The sequence below is a fragment of the Coturnix japonica genome, chromosome 3 (genome assembly GCF_001577835.2).
Source record: "Coturnix japonica isolate 7356 chromosome 3, Coturnix japonica 2.1, whole genome shotgun sequence".
NCBI lineage: Eukaryota > Metazoa > Chordata > Aves > Galliformes > Phasianidae > Coturnix > Coturnix japonica.
Window position 1 is genome coordinate 13,563,309 of NC_029518.1, and position 19,416 is coordinate 13,582,724.

At 46.4% G+C, this 19,416-nt stretch overlaps 1 protein-coding gene across 1 annotated transcript; it reads left to right on the forward strand.

Moving 5' to 3' along the window:
• Nucleotides 1-1,491: 1,491 nt before the first annotated feature.
• On the forward strand, nucleotides 1,492-3,711 carry LOC107310933 (cystatin). Its single transcript, XM_015857040.1, has 3 exons — nucleotides 1,492-1,809; nucleotides 2,223-2,336; nucleotides 3,316-3,711. Exons 1-3 carry the CDS (start codon nucleotides 1,582-1,584, stop codon nucleotides 3,391-3,393), a joined length of 420 nt encoding a protein of 139 aa, XP_015712526.1. The 5' UTR covers nucleotides 1,492-1,581; the 3' UTR covers nucleotides 3,394-3,711.
• The last annotated feature ends 15,705 nt before the right edge of the window (nucleotides 3,712-19,416 follow it).

The following is a 19,416-nucleotide window of genomic DNA, read 5'->3' on the forward strand; positions in this document are numbered from 1 at the left end:
ACCTGCCTAAGGAGAACAACAAGCCTTTCCCTCACAAAAGGTGTCACCATCCCTTTACATAACCGATGCAAGCCTCCTCTGCTTCCTCAGTCTTTTCTCTTGGAGTGGCTTTGTGGGATCAGGTATTCATTGGGCCAATGACAGATTGACATCTGAGAAGAAACTGGAATTGTAGGTGAGTGCTGGAGGGCCAGCTGAACACAGCAGACTCCCCCTGACCATTAGGAAATCCCCACATGCTGTCTGGGTGCCACTGCACTGTCACAGGCTACTCTGTAAAGTTGTGGAGGCTCGTATTCTGAGTTCTTCAAAAGCTGCCTGGACGTAGTCCTAGGTAAGCAGCTCTGCAATGAAGTGTGTGCTGCTATAATTCAGAATGACGCAGGCCAATGATGGCTTGCTTTATCTTAACTCCAATGAGGTGACTTGTTTGCCTGTACTGTAGGCAAAGCATTGAGCTCTTAACAAGAGCTATTTCTCCCTGCTTTTCCCCTCAGATACACAAAGGGTGGCTGTAAATCCTTTTCTGCCCAGTGCCAGCTTGGACTGGCTCTGAAGAAGTGGCCAAAGCTCCCTCAATCTCAACAGCACTGAGATACTTCTGCTTTCTCTTAGCAGTAAAAGCTACCATCATGTCTTGTGGCTGCAGCATTAGTTGCACAGCTTGTTGCCAGCTGTGGTGATTTCCATGCTGGATATTGCTGGCACTCAGCAGGCTACAAACAGCCTTTCCAGTCAGTGCACAAGCCTTTTCCTTCTCATTATCAGAGGTGTTGGGGATATTCAGGCATAAAATGTCACGCTCTCTTAACCTAATAACTGTGCAAGGCCTCAAATCTCACTCACGCTAGCCCTGCGGTGCTATATTAGGTCCTGTCTTGCCAAACTTAGGGTTCCTGGCAGGAGAAAAAGACAGCCTTGTGGTTATGAGACAAAACCAGAAGTTAAGCCACCTGTTTGGGAAGCCACTGATACCCCTCTGACCTTGAGCAATTGATGTAGATGAGGAAACACCAGTGCTGTGGAGGCAGATATAGGAAATGACACACGGTGTTCTGTGCTAAAAGCTGAATTAGTAACCTAAAACGCTCTGTGGCTTTGTTGCCGCCTCTCCACAGTAGTGGGAAATAAGCTCTAGAATAAGTCACGAGGAGGCAGAGCCTGGAAAAGCCTCCAAGTTCCCGGACCCATGTGGGAAAGCAGCCTCCTCCATGCCGACCCAAACAGGGCTGTGGGTGCTGTAATTCCGGACGGGACAGCCGCACTGCTGCCGTGCCGAGCCCCCACCCACGGCCTGTCCTATGGAAAGTCTGCGTGAGCTGGGTGCTGCGGGGCTGCTCTGAAAGCCCACCTTGCGAAGATTTAAAGGCACGACGTTCCCTAGTGTACTCTTTACTCCTGTCACTCTACGTGTATTTCTTGTCTCTGCCCTGCCCAGCCAGGAGGGGAGCACCCAGCCCCACCCCATAGCGGCGAGGGGCGGGGCGGGGCGGGGCGGGGAGTGTGGGCCGAGGCCGCCGCCCACCCCGCTCCGCAGGCCTTAAAATAGCGGCGGCGGCGAGTGTCGTACAGTGCGGAGCCATGGCGGGGGTTCGTGGTGTTGTGGTGTTCCTGGCCGCGGCCCTAATGCTTGCTGGCGCTGTTCTGGGCAGTGAGGGACGCTCCCGGCTCCTGGGGGCTCCCGTGCCTGTACGTGAGAACGACGAGGGCTTGCAGCGGGCCCTGCAGTTCGCTATGGCCGAGTACAACAAGGCCAGCAACGATAAATACTCCAGTCGGGTGGTGCGGATCATCAGCGCCAAGCAGCAGGTGGGTGCGGGGCTGGGGGCGGCCTGCGGGCGGCCTGCGGCTCATATAAAGCCTCTGTGTGCCTGGAGTGCTGCGAGGGTTGGGATTTCTGGGGTTAATTCAGGCTGTTCTGCCGCAGCCGGTGGATGAAAGCTTGGGGCTTACAGCTCTGAATGCTAATGTTATTTCATGAGCTGAGGTGCCCTTGTTTACTGATTACGAAGCTGCACTAATTTGTTTACTTGGGTCTTGTTTCCTGTTTGTCAAGGGGTGCTGTGTCTTTACTGTGAGGGTTACCACACGCTGCCCTGTCTGTACTTTTTGGGTGGTTGTGTTAATGTGGCTGCAAAAGTACCTTCTTTCCTGTGAGATTCTTCTCTTTAGAGAGCTCTGTGCTGCAAATAAAACTGCTGCTGCCTGTGATCTTGTTGCAGCTTGTGTCTGGAATCAAGTACATCATGGAGGTTGAGATTGGTCGGACAACTTGCCCCAAGTCATCAGCTGATCTCCAGAGCTGTGAATTCCACGATGAGCCGGAGATGGCTAAGGTAGGCTCCGAGCAGGTTGTCCTGCTCCCCAGGTTCCTGGTGCCTTCCTTCCCTGTGGGAAGGTATGGGCAGCATCACCTTTCTGCTTCTATGAGATTAGATGCGTCATGCCTTTTGACTGGGCAAGATGCTGCCCTTGCAGAACTTGTCTTGCTACATAATGATCACAGGGGAAGAAAGGCCTTCCGGCATGCTTAAGTGGAGATTTCAGGCTGTGGTGCCTAGTAGTACACATGCCTCAATCTTATGAGTGTGTGTAGTCCTGATTCCAGGGATATGCAGACCCTAAGAAGGGTCTCCTGGCTGTTAGTTTGGTGCCCTAAGTTCTTATACTCATCTCCTCCCATGCACATGTGAACAAACTCAACTTGGTCCTCTTTTGAGAGACTCCCATCTCTGTGAATCTTACCTTGGGCTAAGCAGTGATCACAGCTGGATTACCCTGGTTCTCTAGAGTTACTGGTGTTAATTGGTGACGGGCTGTACTTCTCTCTGCATGTTCTTTGTGCCTGCACGAGAGCTGACACTGCACAGAAGCGATCCACTAAGCACATGGATAGAAGCTTGCCTGTGAATCAACACAGCTGCCACTGTTAGGCAGACGAGCACAAACAAATTGGTTAGCTGTGTGGGGCCGGCCTGCCTGTGCCCTCAGAGCTTATGTTGGAGAATTACCCAGGCTGAAAGCTCCACAGCTCTGTGGTTCCCCTCTGCAGGGGACTAGTGTGTGGAAGTAGCTTGGTATTGTGAAATGTAGACTGCTTGGCTTCTGTGTTAGCATTTAGGATAAATACTTAGTCCTGAGCAGGTTCTAAATTTGGGGTTCTAGAATGCACTGCTGGGAATGTGCAAATCCAGGGTCATAAGAGCAGCATACAGTCAGGGATCACAAAATGGAATAGATCTGAGTAGAACAGTGATCAATGGCACTGTTGTATGCTCTTAATATGATAATTGCTTTCTTTTTCTTTCTCCTCAGTATACCACATGCAACTTTGTAGTGTACAGTATTCCTTGGCTAAACCAAATTAAACTCCTGAAAAGTTCCTGCCAGTAAGTCTCTCTCGGCTCCAGCAGTGACCAGCAACCAGTTACTCAGATGGAGGAAAAAAGAAGCAATAACATGAATCGAGATGGGTCGTATTGCTGCCAGTTAACTCATACTTCTGTATGCTTGTGCTATGCAAGTAAAACTATGTAATCTTCGTATAAAACACAGAATGATCTCTACTTTATTTTTTCCTCTTTGTAGTTATATTTTGGAGTAGCTGTTTGTCTTCTCACAGCTTGCCCAATAAAGCAACTCCAGTGTTGAGGATAAAGTTGGTGTCCCTGTGAAGTGACTACTGTAAACATTAAAACTCAATTCACCATTGCTGTTGTGTGTGGTTGCCTTTATATGAGTGATGGGTGTCTTGAAGGGACAGTTAATTTATATTTATCTGCTAATGCCCAAAGGAATAAGTTTTGTGAGAGTTGAAAGTCTGTAGCTGTTTTGATTGAAGAAGTGGGCTTTGAAATGCTCTAGATTGCAATGCCATCTTTTGGGAAGGTCCTAAAATAATAGGAAAGTTACTGGCTTTGGTTGAATAACTGACAAGAGACTTCCCTCATTGGTTTTACAGCAAATGGATCAAGTCTGTAAAACTTGTCTTTGTTCTGCAAGTTTGGGTGTTCCGCAGACACAGCCCTCTAGATCTAAGTGTGTGTATGAGCCTGATGGGTTTTCCCGCTGAGCACATTGCTGCTGGTTTCAGTGCCTGTGGCATCAGTTTGTGTGTCACAGGGAATGACAGCTCTGGATTCAGAAAAAGAACTCTACTTTTTCGACACCTTATAATGTGATGTCCTGCTACTCAGGCAGAAGAGAAAGAGCTTCTCTGAGCAGATGATAAGTAAGAAAGGAGCGTTTTAATGGGATCTTGGTTTTTAACTCTGGAAGGAGCCGGATCCCCTTGAAAAGAGTTTCATCTTTAGTTGGGAGAGGAAGCTGTCAGGTCAGTGTGAAGCTGCTGAGGTTGAACAATGAGAATATTTCTCATTTTTGTGGTTCTAACAGACTTATTTTGTCTCTTGTATCTTCATTTGTATTCTGAATTAAACACACACCCTTTGGTGCATGTCTTACCCAAAGACAAAATAAGCTGTGTCTTTCTGTGTCCTGTGCTGCTCCTTCAGTCATGGGAGTGGTGTGTCCAGGTCTGGTGGTCCTGTTTTGGAGGTGAGTAAACTAAAAACAGTGTAAAGAAAAGCTGTACAAGTAATCTGAAAGCTGTACAAGTAATCTGAAGAAAGCAGCTTTTAATAAGAAGCATAAGGATGCTGTTACTCCTTGCTTAATAAAATGATACCTTGGTGAGAGCGATTGCAATCACATCTTTGGGCTCGGGGTGACTTGGGTCTAATGAAGGAGAACAAATGGAGTGTGTGACTAGAGACTGGATGTTTCTAATGGAAAGATCTTCATCCAGGACATGCTCAGATCCAACAGGAATTATTCTCCTCCTTCCACTCCATCATACCCCTGTCCCTGCTGAGTGCTGCGCTCAGAGATAGCCTGTTTCTATTGCGTGTCAGGTTAGTGGCTGTGCAGATGGTATCTGGGTCAGTGTCCCTGCTGAGTGGCTAAATCCTGGTGCCAAGCTGCTCAAATGTCCTTGTCATTTTTTTTTCTAACTACACTCTCCATTTTTATGTTCCTAATCCCTGTTTTCCAGCTTATCTGCGTAAGGACTAGGAACAGGGAGTCATCCTCTTTTATTATCCTGGCTTGAGGCCTAGCCTCGTTGGTAAGGAGATGAGGCAAGGAGAAGGCAGGGTGCGAATCATAGAGTCATTAAGGCTGGAAAAGACCTCAGGGGTATCATGTCCAACCACTAACCCATCCCCACCATGCCCACTAACCATGTCCTTTCGTGCCATGTCTCCACGTTCCTTGAACATCGCCAGGGACAGTGACCCTATTCCTGCACGTGCCAATATCTCACCGTTCTTTCTGGGAGGAAAGCCAAGCATTTTACCACCTTAGCTGTATTTATTAGACAGCAGCTCTAAACAGAGTGTAGGAAAAACAGTGGATGTGCCAGAGAAAATGAGAGTTTGGACGTGATGAGCTCCTGCATTTGAATGTGTTGTGTTTTCACACTGAAGAGTGCCAATGACTAAGGATGCAAATGAATGGCACTGATTACCCCATCCTCACAAGCCACTGAGTGTTGGTCTCAGTGACCTTCCCCGTGTGCGTTCCACCCGGAGTAAATGCTAAAAAAGCCTGACCTAATTTAAGCTCCTTCTGCTGTGGGCTGTTTTACTTTGTGTTTGCAACAGGATAAGAGCATTAATGGAAGTTCCCCTGCCAGGAGCATTCTGCTTGGCAGGTCTTTCTGTTTGGCTGGATGGTGCTAGCTGGGTCAGCTGTCAAAACCCGCCTGAATGCCAATCCTTCGTTTTCAGCTGCATTCACTGCCTGAGTTTTTCAAATATCAGGTATGAATGACAGATGTGAACAAGCGATCAGGGTCATGCTTATTTCTTTTTGTCTCTTGCTATGTTTTGCTTGCATGTGATGGATCGGTTCTGGGGTTGTGCTTCCTTAAAATTAGGATAGCCAGAGTGTTTTCCTTGTGAGCTATTGGGCGAGGTGCTTCTAGGCTGGCATGGCTCATGAATTCAGTGTTTTTTCCTGTCTCTGGGATTTGGGGATATTGAGGGCTGACAGGCTGTGAAGCGCAGCCCTTCTTAGCAGTATCTGTCACACAGCTCTTTGGGACTTTCTGAGATCCTTGAAGCCACCAGCATTCCTACTGCTAGAGACGCTCTGCACATAGCCTAAATTGCAGCAAATAACCGTGTAAGAATTCAGGCCACTCTGGAACCCTGCACACTTAGGGCTGAGGTGGCCAGCACCATTTGCAATGTGTATACACTCTGGGTGTCCATTTCTTAGCTTAAGGCATACAGACCTCTTTCATGAGGTGCTTACCTCAGAGCTGAGTGGCTCCAGGCTGGATGTAGAAGGCTAAGGAGTGTTTTTGGTGCTTGGCTGGCATTGGTGAGAGGAGCAGGCAGCCTGCCTTCCCTGCAGCAGGCCCTTCAGCAGGCCTTCCCTGCTGTGCCCTTGTGGCTTAGTGCCACAGCAGATACTGGGACTAGAGGAGACATGGTTGCATATCGTCACTCCCATCCCATTGCCCAAACTGTAGGATTTTGCAACAGAGAGAGAAAGGAGAAGCTCACACACCCAACTCCATGATAAGCCAGGGCACGAGTGTTGGGGTGTGTGCCCTGATTATTGTGTAGTGCCCTCGATGCCTCATGTTGTGCCACGTCCAGCTTTTTAAGTATGCAGGCTATTGTTGGTGATAAAAATTTCTCCTCTCTGTATTTATTTCCTGCCTGTTCCTGCAGATGGGTCTCTTGCCTTATAAATAGGTGTCCTGGTTCCCTAATCCTGGCCATTTGCAGCAGCAGTCTATAGGGGACACTGTGATAGCGTTACTTTGTCTTCCTTAGCCTGGGGAATGAAGAAGGAAGAAGAAACTTAAAATCTTGAGCTCTCAACATTATGTCAGTGATAATAAATAGTAATTGACATAAGCAGTTAGGAACCAGCACAAGTGCTTAAACTGAAAGTTTTTCCTTTCTTTCCCCAGTGAGTACAGGTACCACAGAGGCACTCCCCCAGCTGGAGAAGAAGCCGGGTTGTGGAACTGATTTTGTTCCTTGAATATACAGGTTATCAAGAAAAGTGTGATTTCAGGTGAAGGAGTGATGTGACCAGAACATCTCTCTGTTGACATCTGGGATTACCATCAGCATTCATGTTAGGCACCATTACCATATGAAGACCAGAGGTATCAACCCTCACTGCTTTCTGTGGTCCCTTCCAGGCTTTGCCCCACTCAGGACTGTGCTCTTTCCTGGATGGGCATTGCCACTCTTTCTGAGAAGAAATTGTTTCTAATGCCCAACTTAAATCTCTCTAGGCTCAACTTGAGGCCATTCCCTCTCTCTAGTGTTCTCCAAGAGCTCCTTAGGAAGGTGATATGGCATGGTTAGGAGGAAGGAGCAGGGCAAGTGAGGGAATGGATGAATTTCCAGTCTGAAAAACATCCCAGTGGTAAACTTCCTATTTCCTGTGCTGAGCTCTCATGCCTTGAAGCCTTTCACGTGTAACCTGAAAGCTTTCCACAGGGGGTCACCATCTCACAGAGGATGCGGGAGCAAACACAGGGTCTCCCTGCTCTGCCCAAATCCTTCAGTGATGAAATGATACTCCCTTTTTCAGCCCGTTGCCTTAAAAGAAGAGATGGAAACTGGATGTTCCTCCAGCGTGCTCAATGAAATGCAGGAGTCGTAGCATATTCGTGATAGATTAAATTAATTTAGTGATTATCTGGATTCCTGGCCTAATTGAAATGTAGTCTCTCATGCTCTTGCAGCAGTTGGTGTAGCTTTTCCAGGAAGACCTGCTGACACATGTCACCACATTGCCTGTAAATAGCAGTGCTGCTGAATATCAGCTGCTTGTGCCAATGGGAGAAGCACTGCCTCTGGGCCCCCTCTGTTGACACCAAAGACATTTAACTCTGGCACAGAAGCACCGAGTGGGAAACCACCTTTCTGCTGCCCCAAATACATTTCAGGGCTCTGTGCAAAGCCTGTTAAAGTAATATGCACAGTTAGGAAATGAGCAGTGAGTGTTCCCCCCTCTAGGAAATCATCATATGGGAATTGGATGACCCAGAGGATTCGATTTATGTAAATACCTGGGATTGTCCCATGGATTATTAAAATGGAACAACAGGAGCTTTGGTCTAGTTGGCTCCTGGACCCCCAGGGCTATTAACTTAGATAAATCTTACTGGAATTGAAATTAGCTTCCTTAAACCCCACCAGCATAAAGCAGGTGTCTCTTTTTGAGCAGGCCTTTTTTAGAGGTAGGCTGAGATTAAACGGCTCGCAGCTCAGGCAGGCACAAAGGACTGTGCTGTGGCTATGCAAATGATGCACTGTGTGGTATAATTGGGATCGTTGTGCAGAAGAAATGAAAATCATGATTGTTTTTTTGTTTGCTTGCTGCTTCCTTCCTTGTTGCTGGATTTTGTACCATCAATTAGTAGCTGACTTGTTCCATGCCTGTGTGAGAGCCCCTTGTTCGAGGTAAGGCTGGGAGAACTGCTAATTGCCTTCTGTCAAACTGACCAGGTCTTGATGGCACAACAATTAAAGGGGAGTACTTGTGGCTTAGACTGCTGTGGTGGTGCTGAGACTGCTAACGTCAGGCATGGCTGATTGCCCCAGCTCTGGCACATGGGATGACCAGACCGAGCTTAATGAGGCAGCGAGTGAGAGCTGAGTTTGGGAGAAGGGGTACTTGGTAGCATTGATCTGGGGCTGTAGGGGGAGCCAGGATGCCCCCTCCAAGATCAATGGGGTGCTTATGGAGAACAACACTTTCTATTGTCTGTCTGGCCCTCGTAGCACGTGGGTCAATGTCCTGCATGGAGAAATGAGTTGTGCCTTGCAGCATCAGCGCCTTGCACTTTCCTGCTGCTATACAAAATGCTTATGATCATGTACGCAGTCCAGAAAAGAAACATTAGGATTTAATTATATTGAATTTCTCTGAAGTGAACCCACCTGTAGAGTTGAAATTTTAGGACCATTTTTTTTCCAGATAGCGCTGCGGGTGCCTGGACGATTTTCAATGAATATTTGACTATAAATTGCTTGCCTTATTTTCCTGTTCAAGTGTTCCCAATTCTCAGTGAATTAAAAAATGATTAGAAGATAGGCTTTATTCATTCTCATAAAGGAAATGAATAGTTTCAGGCAGGGGAAGGTCTACGCTTTGCACAAAGTGAGGCAAGAATGTCAAACTGCTTCTTTTGTCATACAGTTTTCTTCTGATTTCCAAGTTTTGCATGGAGCAAACGACATGAGGCTGTGCAGTTCATTACCCAAGGTAGGTAAAGTGCCTCTGAAAACCTGCTCTGGAGAGGTTCGAGTTGTGAGGAAGCAACAGGAGCTAGAGAGCGCTCACTGTCCTCCTGTGACAGCCTGCAGAAATACTGGGGGTTTAATTTAGTTCTGCTTCACCCCAGGACTAATAAACCTTCAGAGCCTCAGCCCCGCGTGTTCCATCAGAGGAGTTCACTGTTTCAGGGATTGGATTGCTTCATCTCTTTAAGAAGTCTTCCTGCGTCTCCTTGAGGTGCCATACATGCTAACAGTTGTCAGAGAGCTTACACATGCTAGAGCTGGGGAGAGCCATGCTGCACCTGGTTTCCCTATTGGTTCTGGAGATTCTAAAACAAAGAACTTGCTGAATAATGGCAGCGTTGCTTGTTGTGCTCTGTTGGCTTCTTCCTTCCAAATGTGCCCTTGGTACAACAGCTGGGCCTTGGTTTTGTGGGGAAATTTCAGCTGATCACAAACCTACAATGCCACTTTTGTTACAGACTGGTATGATATAATTCTGTATGGGAAACTGCTGATCACAGCCTGAACCTCTGATTGACCACCTGAGGCAATCAATGAGTCAGCTGTGGGAGCACAGGTGAAGGTAATTCAGCTGTGCTACCAGAAAGGGTGGATCTTGGCTGCACCTCTCCTAGATTTCATTTAAGGGCTGACCACCATTAGGGCAGGATCTTTCCCTGGAGATTGCTCCTGTGTGGAGTTTACTGCAAACCTTCAACATTGGTGAGTATTTTCCATTTGTTGTGGATTATCTTTCTATCACAGTCTTTTGTATGAAGCATCTGTTTAACCTCTGTTTTCTTACTGACTATAGAATTGTATAAATTCATGGTTGTTTCCCTTTGGGAAAGGGAGGAAGGAGCAAAACTCCTTTTTGACTAGTTCTGGTTCATTAAGGCAGAGGAAGCAATAATCTCTGCTGCAGCAGTTCTTCACTTCTGCTATTGGCCTGAGCTGCAAATGCTCAGGCTTCATATTTGCAGAGTATTGCAGTGGTGAAAAAATCCTTTGAGTATATTTCTAAGGAGGAGAGCAGAGAGCAAAGTGCATCTATTGGAAAGCTGGAAGTTCCTCCATTCTTAAACAGTAATGACAAAACATAGAAAAGGTCAGGATTGCTTTCACTGGGTGATGCTCTGCCTATGAATTGCACTCAGAAAGCAAGCCATTTTGCCAGGCCCCTCCTGGGCTTACACACCTTGGTGCTGAGCTGCAGGCAGCACATCTGCAGCTGCTCTGTGTCCTTGTGTCCCAGCACAGCACTCTGCTCCCCTCCACCCTTTGGCTGTGCTTTCCCTCCCTCTTCCTTTCCCCATTATCTGAACCAGCATTAGATCAGCAGAACAGTCCTGCATGGACCAGTAGGGAATGAGGATTTGCTCTGCCTCGGGCACTCATGCAAAATTCATCCTTCTGAGGTTTTTTTTCTCTGTCTCCACAAGTTTCGTGTATCGATGCATATATTTTATCAACACAAATCAATACTTGCATTTTATCAGCACAAGTCAGAAAGGTTTCTTGCAGTATGGTGTCTGTTGGAGCTATGCTCTGTGCTGTGCATTTAGGCAGTGTCCAGCAGTGCTGTGGGGAACCTGGTGTGCTGGGGTCAGTGCCAGGGCTACAAGGGTGCTCTGTGTTTTGAAAAACGTTTTGTGCTTTTTGTTTATTCCTTTGGAAGGTCGGCCATTGGCCTCATGTAGAGTCGTAGAACAGCTTGGGTTGGAGGAGACCTTAAATACCATCCAGTCCCAATCTCCTGCTCTGGATAGGGCTGCCCCCATCAGCTCAGGCTGCCCAGGGCCCCATCCAACCTGGCCTGGAGTGTCTCAACTACAGTGTAGTTTCAACTACAGCTTCTCTGGGCAGCCTCGTTGCCCCCTTAAATAATCATGCAATGGTTTGAGTTAAAAAGGATCTCCAAGTTCCAGTGCTCAGGGATAAAGCTAACAGCCGCATGGAAAGACAACCCCACTGCTCTCTTTTTGTGCCACCTGGCTTGCGGTAAAATATCACACATCGTTTTCAGATGATTTAACTCTGTCTATCATACCTTTATAAATATGGAACCGAAGTAGAAATCTCCAAAGGAATAAAGGAAGATTTGCATGAAGAAAAGCCACTCGTTCTACTGAACAAATTTCTCAGTTTGTAATTCATGTCAGCACCTTCACAACTGCATTATTTCCAGCAAATTTATTATACATCCTTTCTCCTTCTTACAGCTCGTCCATTATCTATTAAGCCCGCACTGCAAACTGCATCATCCAGACTCTTAGTAAAGAAGTGCGTGTGCACAGGCGTTTCACAGCTGAACAAAGGCACAAGATGTTGGTGCCAAAACATGCCTGCAGCTGAGCTTGCTATAAGGAGGGGTTCAAGACAAGTCAAAATGTTCTTTTCCATCTTCTCCCCAGAGGTGTGGTGTGCTGTGCAGTCACAGCAACGTGCATTGAGCTGGGAAGGACTCACAGAGTCTAGAAAGGAGTTTTAAGATTAGATGTGGTTCTTCAGATTAAAAAACAGACGGAATGTTTTAGTGCCTCAACCATTTAGGTCCTTTGGATCCCAAAGCTACCTCTCCTGGCTGGTGGTATGCAGTCTGATAGTGATGTACACACAGCACTGCCTGCCTTTGCACTGCCTCGCGAGTCTGCAACACTGAAACCAGGGGCTGCAGCTGAAAACAATGCGATGCTTTATGTCTGTGGAGGTAGAAATCCTACAGCAGCTTGTAGCCGCCTACAGCAAAAGACCAATTCCATAATGATATTCCCTCCATTAAATAGGAAGAGCCCTTTGGCACTGAGCTGTAGGGGTTGGTTTTAAGAATGCTGGATTGCCTATGAGCAGCTCAACCTCCTTTTCTTCCTGTAAATGCTCAGAGAATTGCATAAGCTGCGTTTCATTTGAGCAGTTCTGTTTTTTGCTTACTTCCTGCAAAAACTGCTGGCACGCAGGGCTGAATCCTTGTGAAAACCAGCATGGCTTCACTAAGGGCAGATGATGCCTTACCCATCTGGTGGTCTTCAATGATGAGCTGATGGCATCAATGGAGAAAGGGAGGGCAACTTATGTTATCTGCAGGGACTTGTGTGAGGCCCCTGACATGATCCCACACCACATCTGTAGTAGAAATTCAAGTCATGGCTTGAATCAGTGATTGTGCACCAGGTGGGAGGGCAGGGCCATCCCAGGGGAGCTCAGGTGCATGCAATGCTCCTGGGTAACCAAGCCAGGTTCCACCCCTTCCCAGACATCACTTAAGGGTTGGCAATGGAGGTAAGGGTAGCTCTTTGTGGATCTTTGTGTATTTGTGGCCTTTTAAGGGTAAGCGGGTGCTTTCCTTTCTGTACTTTTTACTCTTGCATATAAGTTTTTTTTTTTTCTCTCTGTAGCGTAAGGTCTTGTTGCTTTGCCATTTTGTTACCCTTTCCGTTGCATTCCAACATCCTTATATCTAAATTGGAGAGATATGGATTTGTGTAGTGGACAATTCAGTGGATAACAAATTGGTTGGATGGTCACAGCCAGAGGGTTGTGATCAATGTCTTTCTTTCTTTCTGGAAGAGCTCAAGGCCAGATTGGATGGGGCTCCTGGCTGCCTGACCTGGTGGGTGGCAGTCCTGCCTGTGGCAGGGGATTGAAACCAGATCTTTTTTGAGGTTCCCCCCAACCCAAGTTGTTGTGTGAATGTGTGAGAAGCCCCTTTCAGAATAACTATTTCACAGAAAGCCCATTGTGAGATTCACAGCTGATGCTGCACTGGATAATTGCGTGTCACCCAGCACAGAATCTGGCTGCTGGAGGATGCATTGCTGGAGGCGTGATAGTCTTATTGCCAAATTATTGGCAGATAATTTGGGATGGAGAGGTTCTTCTAATGTTATTTTCTTCACTCTGCAGAGGACAGAGAGTGGTTTTTAACAAGAAGTGTGCTGTGACAATGCCAGCCCTTGGGAGGCTTCTCCTGTGCCCCACTGCCTGTGAGCAGGGCTGTGGAGTACCCCTTGCTGCTCTCCTAATGACTTTTTAGGGGAAAGTAAATGGTTACTGCTGTGACTTTCAGGAATGTTCCTCTCAATTTACAATGAAGTCCATCGTAGTCCCTTGTTGCTTTAGAACTGGTGTTTTCTCTACTGCTTGACTTTGGAATGGTGTCTTTAACTATTAAACAGCTCTGTGCATCCCCAGCTGCAGGCTGATGTAGGATTTGAGTTCTGATGCTACAAACCCATTTGAAGGCAGTTTGCTCACTGGCTTAGAAGTTGATATACCTGGTGTAGGAGCCCCAGTTCTCAAATTCTCAATGAGAAGAAGCATGTTTCTGCATGATATCAGCTAGAGCAGCAGTAAGCAAGTATTTTCTTCTTCAGTCCAGCCTTGCTCTTGGCCTGCAGTGTTCACTCTCTAGGAGTCTGGAAATAGGCAGATAAGAGAGCAGGCACTCTTTTTCCCATTTTCCCAGAAAATGGGAGAAATATTTTTCTATTCAGGAGGTCAGTGAGACCAGCCGACTTGTGAAAGATTATAGGATCATTCAGACTGTTAAAGATCTTGGGAGGTCTGCAGGCCAAGAGGAGTCAATGGGGAATATGGAGCAGGTGCTTTGGGCCATGTCCTGTAGGGTATTGAAATTATCTAAGAATGGAGACTCCACCATCTTCCACCATCTCTCTGGGCAGGGTTTGACTATCTTCATAATAAAGTCTTTTCTTGTTCTATCCAGCTTGAAGATCTCATTTCAACTTAAGCATGTTGTCCCACAGACAGACACAATGCTGTGTTCCTGTCTCCCTATAGATAAGGGGTGTGCTGTTAGGTCCCCCTGAAGCCTTCAGTTCACTAGTTTAGAAAACAAACGGCTCCTCCGGTGTCTTCCCATGGGACGAGTGCTCCAGTCCCAGACAATCTTGATGACAGGAGGAGAATGCAGCCTGCAGCTCTTTACTACATATTTGCTCCAGGCTTTGTTGTGGTTGAACTGTCTGACTGCTAATGGCATAGGTCTACTTTGGCAGACATTCATGCTACTCTTCTTGACATTCATTTCTTCTGAGTTTGTCTTCCCTACTCATTCCTCTCCAGGTCACTGATGCCTGAGATGTTTGGATTCTCTTTGTTCTTTCTGTCTCTGTGATGCCACTAAATGTTTTCAGAGCACAGGATGAGCACTGATAGGAAGGCATAGGCAGAAGCAGCCGTGACTTCTCTCTCAGCTCTGCTATTCAGCTGCTGCATGTTTTGGGGCAGCTGGCTGTGGAGCTGGTGAGTCCAGCATCCCTTCATTTCCATTTAGACTATTCCTGCCTTCCCTAAGGAAGAGGGGGGAGTTGTGAGTTTTTGGCTTTTGTTATTTATTCACTTATTTTGTAACTTCTTAAAGAATTGGTTATGTTTCTTATACTCCATGTAGTTTAGTCTTCTTACAGATATTTAAACTTGCTGCAGTTCCCTTCTGAGCCTGTCCCTGGCAAACTCAGCCAGACTTCTCTCACCTCCATAGGTCAATAATAATTGTGTCGCCAGTTGAATGTGAAAGATTTAAGAGTTGACTTGGGGAAAACAAGATGACTTATTTTGTGCGTGTGTGGATATACTGGCTGAAAGTCATTACACAACATGACTGATCTTTGACAGCTATCAATAAATGCACTTAGAAGAGAGCTGTATGTATGTGCATTGTGGTCATGGTAAGAATGGGTACCACCCGCATCCATACTCGTAGGTCAGTGCTGCTTCTCTTGCTCCCAACAGCTGGTGTTAAATACATAAATAAAACTAGAATCAGGCAGAATTGCTGTTAGGACAAGGGCTTAAATGTACAAATTCTGCTTCCTGCCTGCTCCTCAGAAACACCAGAGAATGGAAAAGGAAGTGCTGTCTAAGATTTCTTTCTAAAATGTGGCTTAGGGAGAATGGCATGTTTTTTTTTTGCCTCTTCTTTTTCCCTGAGGTATTGAAGGTGAAGTCTTCCTGTAGAGGATGGAAAAATTCCACAGAGGGTTGTGCACTGCTACCAGAATGCTGATTTTCTTTGGGAAAATCATTTACTTTTAAAGCCAACAGATGCAGAAGAGATATGAGCAACTCTTGGTGTTGGCTAGCCCTGAAAAGCAGCTCTGTGGGTACAAGCTTTCAGCACAAGTGAACTGTGCAGTTAGCTGCTGAATGTCTCCTGCCTTCCTCCTGCACCTGCATTGGGGCTTTGATGAAGGCAGGATGTGAGACTCAGCACCTGGCTCTGTTGCAACTGAAAGCAGAACTACCAGCAAACTTTGCAATGTTGCTTCCCATGTCCTTGCTAGGATGCTTCTGAATGCACTGCCCTGCACTGAGCACATGTACCTCCAGTCTGTCCTCACTGCAGCTCTGCTTCTCCCTTCTCCTTTGTGTTACTGGAAAGAAGTAGTGCCCAAGCTGCTCACCATGCTGTGACAATTAGCATTTTCCATGGCTTGTCGTGAGTTCCTCTAGGTGAGAGCATCTGTACCCCATCCATCATCTCCTGTTTGGGAGGCTGCTCAGGAGTTAGCCTGAAGTGCTGCAATTCTGATTTACAGATTGAAGGGGTTATCCATCACCCTGGACAGAGAGGCTGTAACTCAGAGCTCAAATCTAATGCCTTGAGGGAGGGGAGCAGGTCAGCCACAGAACCTAGGGACCTGTTCATCCCTGCCTTTTGCTGAAGTGTGTTTCCAGGTGAACTCAAGAGCTGCTCTTAAAGACCCATGAAGCAGTTTCAGATAATTGAATCTGATGAGCCTCCAACTGAACCCTGATGTCATCCAGGCCATGACTGCTGCAAGCTGCTCTTGTCTTTGGGCCCCGGTCATTACTTTATCAGTGACTTTTGATGTGTTTCTGGTCTCTTTACCTCAATGGTTTCTCATTTCTAAAGAGTGGTGACACTTCACATTAGGACTTCTAATTCAATGCCCTGTTAAACTGTGAGGTCTTCAGGGCAGGAAATCTCTCTCATAGCTTTGCAACTATTTGCCACTCCAAGCTTGGAAGTAATGCACCCAGTTGCTACATATGCATATGATCTGTCAGTTTTGCTTTATTTCAAGTAAACTCCCAGCCACAGAGTTCTTCTTAACACTGATATGTAGAGGTTTCTTTAACGAAATATCTGTATTTTTGTTCTCTTTAGTAGGTTGTTATGACCTTATGAATTTATGTAGTCACTGGGCACATGTTCCCTAGAGAGATTATTTTTCCATTTAATGTAAATAGCAAAAAGACCAAGACTTCTTACCCCGATCTCCATGGAGTTGATGTTAATTCCTGCCTTTCACAGGCAGTTTTCACATGGCTTTCCTATGTGTCAGCTCTGTTTTTGGGGCACTGCTCAAGCATTTCTTCAGTAAGTAGGTGTTGGCAAAGTCCCAAACCAATGAGTAAGAAAACCAAAGTCTTGAGGAAGAGTCTGGACAAAAGCAAAATACAACAAAAACAACAGCACAGAGAAAGGCAACCACTAATTGGCTTCCTGAAAGTTTTGTGCCTGTTTGCTGTTGAGTTTAGAAGTAGAGACTCTCCAGGGGCAATTCTGTGTGTGTGTGTGTGTGTGTGTGGGAGGGGAGCAGTTTCTGTTTAAGTGTTGAGAAATACTCTGTAATCTGCTCAGACAGCTGAGTTTCAGGACTATCAAATATTTGTATCAAATCAATTATGAACAATGTATAGATCCCAACTTATTTCCCAGGTGATTTTTTTTTGGTTCATTTGAAGCAAGAAATAGGTTTATGAAAGGGATGATCAATCAGTGCATCGCTGGGGAAGAGCAACGAAAACTCATTCATTGCATTATGCCTTTGGAACAAATAGCACAGTCCAGCTAGAGATTTTTATGAAGTGGGAAGCTGCTTTCACCCAGGGGGAGCAACTCTGAAGCACCTAATATAATTGTATGAAGGAGTTACGCTCTGAAATTTAGAGAAGCTTAACAAAGAAGATGGTAGGGAGAGTTTGCTTCTCCGTATTCTACTGGCATCATTGAAATAACTGGAAAACCCATCCCCAGGCAGCAATGTAAATCAACTTTCACTGGAAAACCAATAAGTCCAAGTGCTTAAGGAGAAATAAACAACAAAAACGGCCCTAGTTTTATTGCAGAGTCTGTAATTCAGTCAGCTGGTGGTTCTTGCAGCCTTCATGTATTACAAATGTCCTGCGTTCTGAAGGCAGAGATGGGGACCAATGTGACTGGAGGTTCCTGTGCTTTGCTTGGGCTGTAGTGTTTGCTGTGGCAAACTATTGTTTCAGGCAGGAAGTGCAAATATTGTCCAAAGATGTCATGAATATGCTCCTGGTGACTTCCAATGTAGTGGGGTGCTCTAAGCTGGTCTGCTTTCCTTTCTGATGGTGATAAGGAAGGAGGCTGGGAGGCAGGAATACTTCCCAGGGTTCTTGTAGGAAACTTTAAATGTACTCATCTGCTTGCTTTGCTGTGCCCACCATGCTCTGCGGTAGAGTCTGTCCCTAACTCCCACCTGACCTATCAGTTCTCTTTAATCCATTTTAGATAGTTTGCCCTTAGGAGACAGCGGTGTCAGATATTAAGCATAGTAATAAGGAGGTCTCGGCCTTTTTCGGGATTGAAAGTATTCTGTAACCTAAGCTGCATAAAAATTACATTTCTTTGCCTTTCTATGAACAGATGTAGGAAGGGTTGTAAGGATTCTGCAGATCTTTGTGCAGGTGAAGGCAGACTGAGATGGCTGGAGGGTGAGCACTAAATGAAGGGTGCAGAGCTCAGGCTACAGACGAGGATGCGCTGGTCCCCTGCACAGCAGCTGGCAGCTCCCTGAAATCTAAAGATCAATGGAGCTTTATCAATTGAGAATCCAACCTCGTCTCTTTGGCATTACTTATTTATAAAGGACTCTGCTATTTAATACCTTCGGGCGGCCACCGAATGGATCAACTGGCTGGTTCAGCAAAAAAAGAGAAGTTCATTAGCCTTCCTGGTTCTCTCAGTGTGGGAGTGCCCAGTTTGCAATGTCTGCAGAATCACAGCTGATTTCTCCCCAGAGCAGTATTCCAGCACATGGATTTTTTTTCTTAACTTCATCCATGGACATCAGCAGGGCCCATTGATTTATCACTGGATATCACTGTGGTGGGAATAGCTCTCAGCCTATATCCTTCATCTCTCAGGCAGGAAGGTGAGATCATGCAGTGTGGATGGGACAGGTGAGGGTCTAAGGGATGCAATTTGTGGCTTTCTCCCTGCAATTCTTTGTGGAGATATGAGGTGGGTCACTGCTGGGTGAGCACTAAAGGGAGGTGACAGTGCAGAAAGGAAGTCATCAGAGGGACAGAAAGGGCTGCAGACACAGAGCTGGCAGTGGCTAGGGGTTGGAGCAGGGGGCAGCAGGCTGTGTGATTGTGGGCTGCCACAGGCAGAAATTAAGAAGAAATTAATATTGGTGTTGAAGCAAAGGGTTCCCTGCTGTGATGAGGAGAGCCATACCTCACAGAAGGGGGATGAGATTTGTGTGATGGAAAAGCAAGGAAGGAGATATCTCCGACTAGCAGAGTTAACTCCTTTCATCTATAACCCCTGCTGTGGGATACCTGGAAGCACTGATTCTCTCAGAAGAAATTCAGGTATCTCCTACTGGAGTAAGGTTCCTCTCTACTACCAGCACTGTTTTAGCCTCAGGTGGGATTGCTTCCTTTGCAGCAATTATGATCTCAGGTTCTTTTCCTTCACATCCCTTGGGCCACATTAAAATTTCTCTTCATGCTCAGCTAAGCAGCTGATCGATTCTTCCTGGGGCTTTCCCTGTATTGGCACAGGCAGGGACTGAGCATCACCCAGAACACAGGAAAAGTCAGTTACCACTGTGAGATGCTCAGTTGCCTACAGCCAGAATATTTCCTTTTCCAGATACTCTGCCTAAAGCCCCATCACTCTGACAGTAAATGGTGGTGCTTTATTGCCTCCAAATTAGACGATCTGAAAGAGGAGAAGGTGGAGATGCTGCATCTGGCATCAGTTCTTCAGCTCTTGCATTCATCCTTCTGTGGTCTGGGAAGCCTGAGGAAAATGTGTCCCTCATCCTGTGGCTCCCAGTGGTTGGTGGGG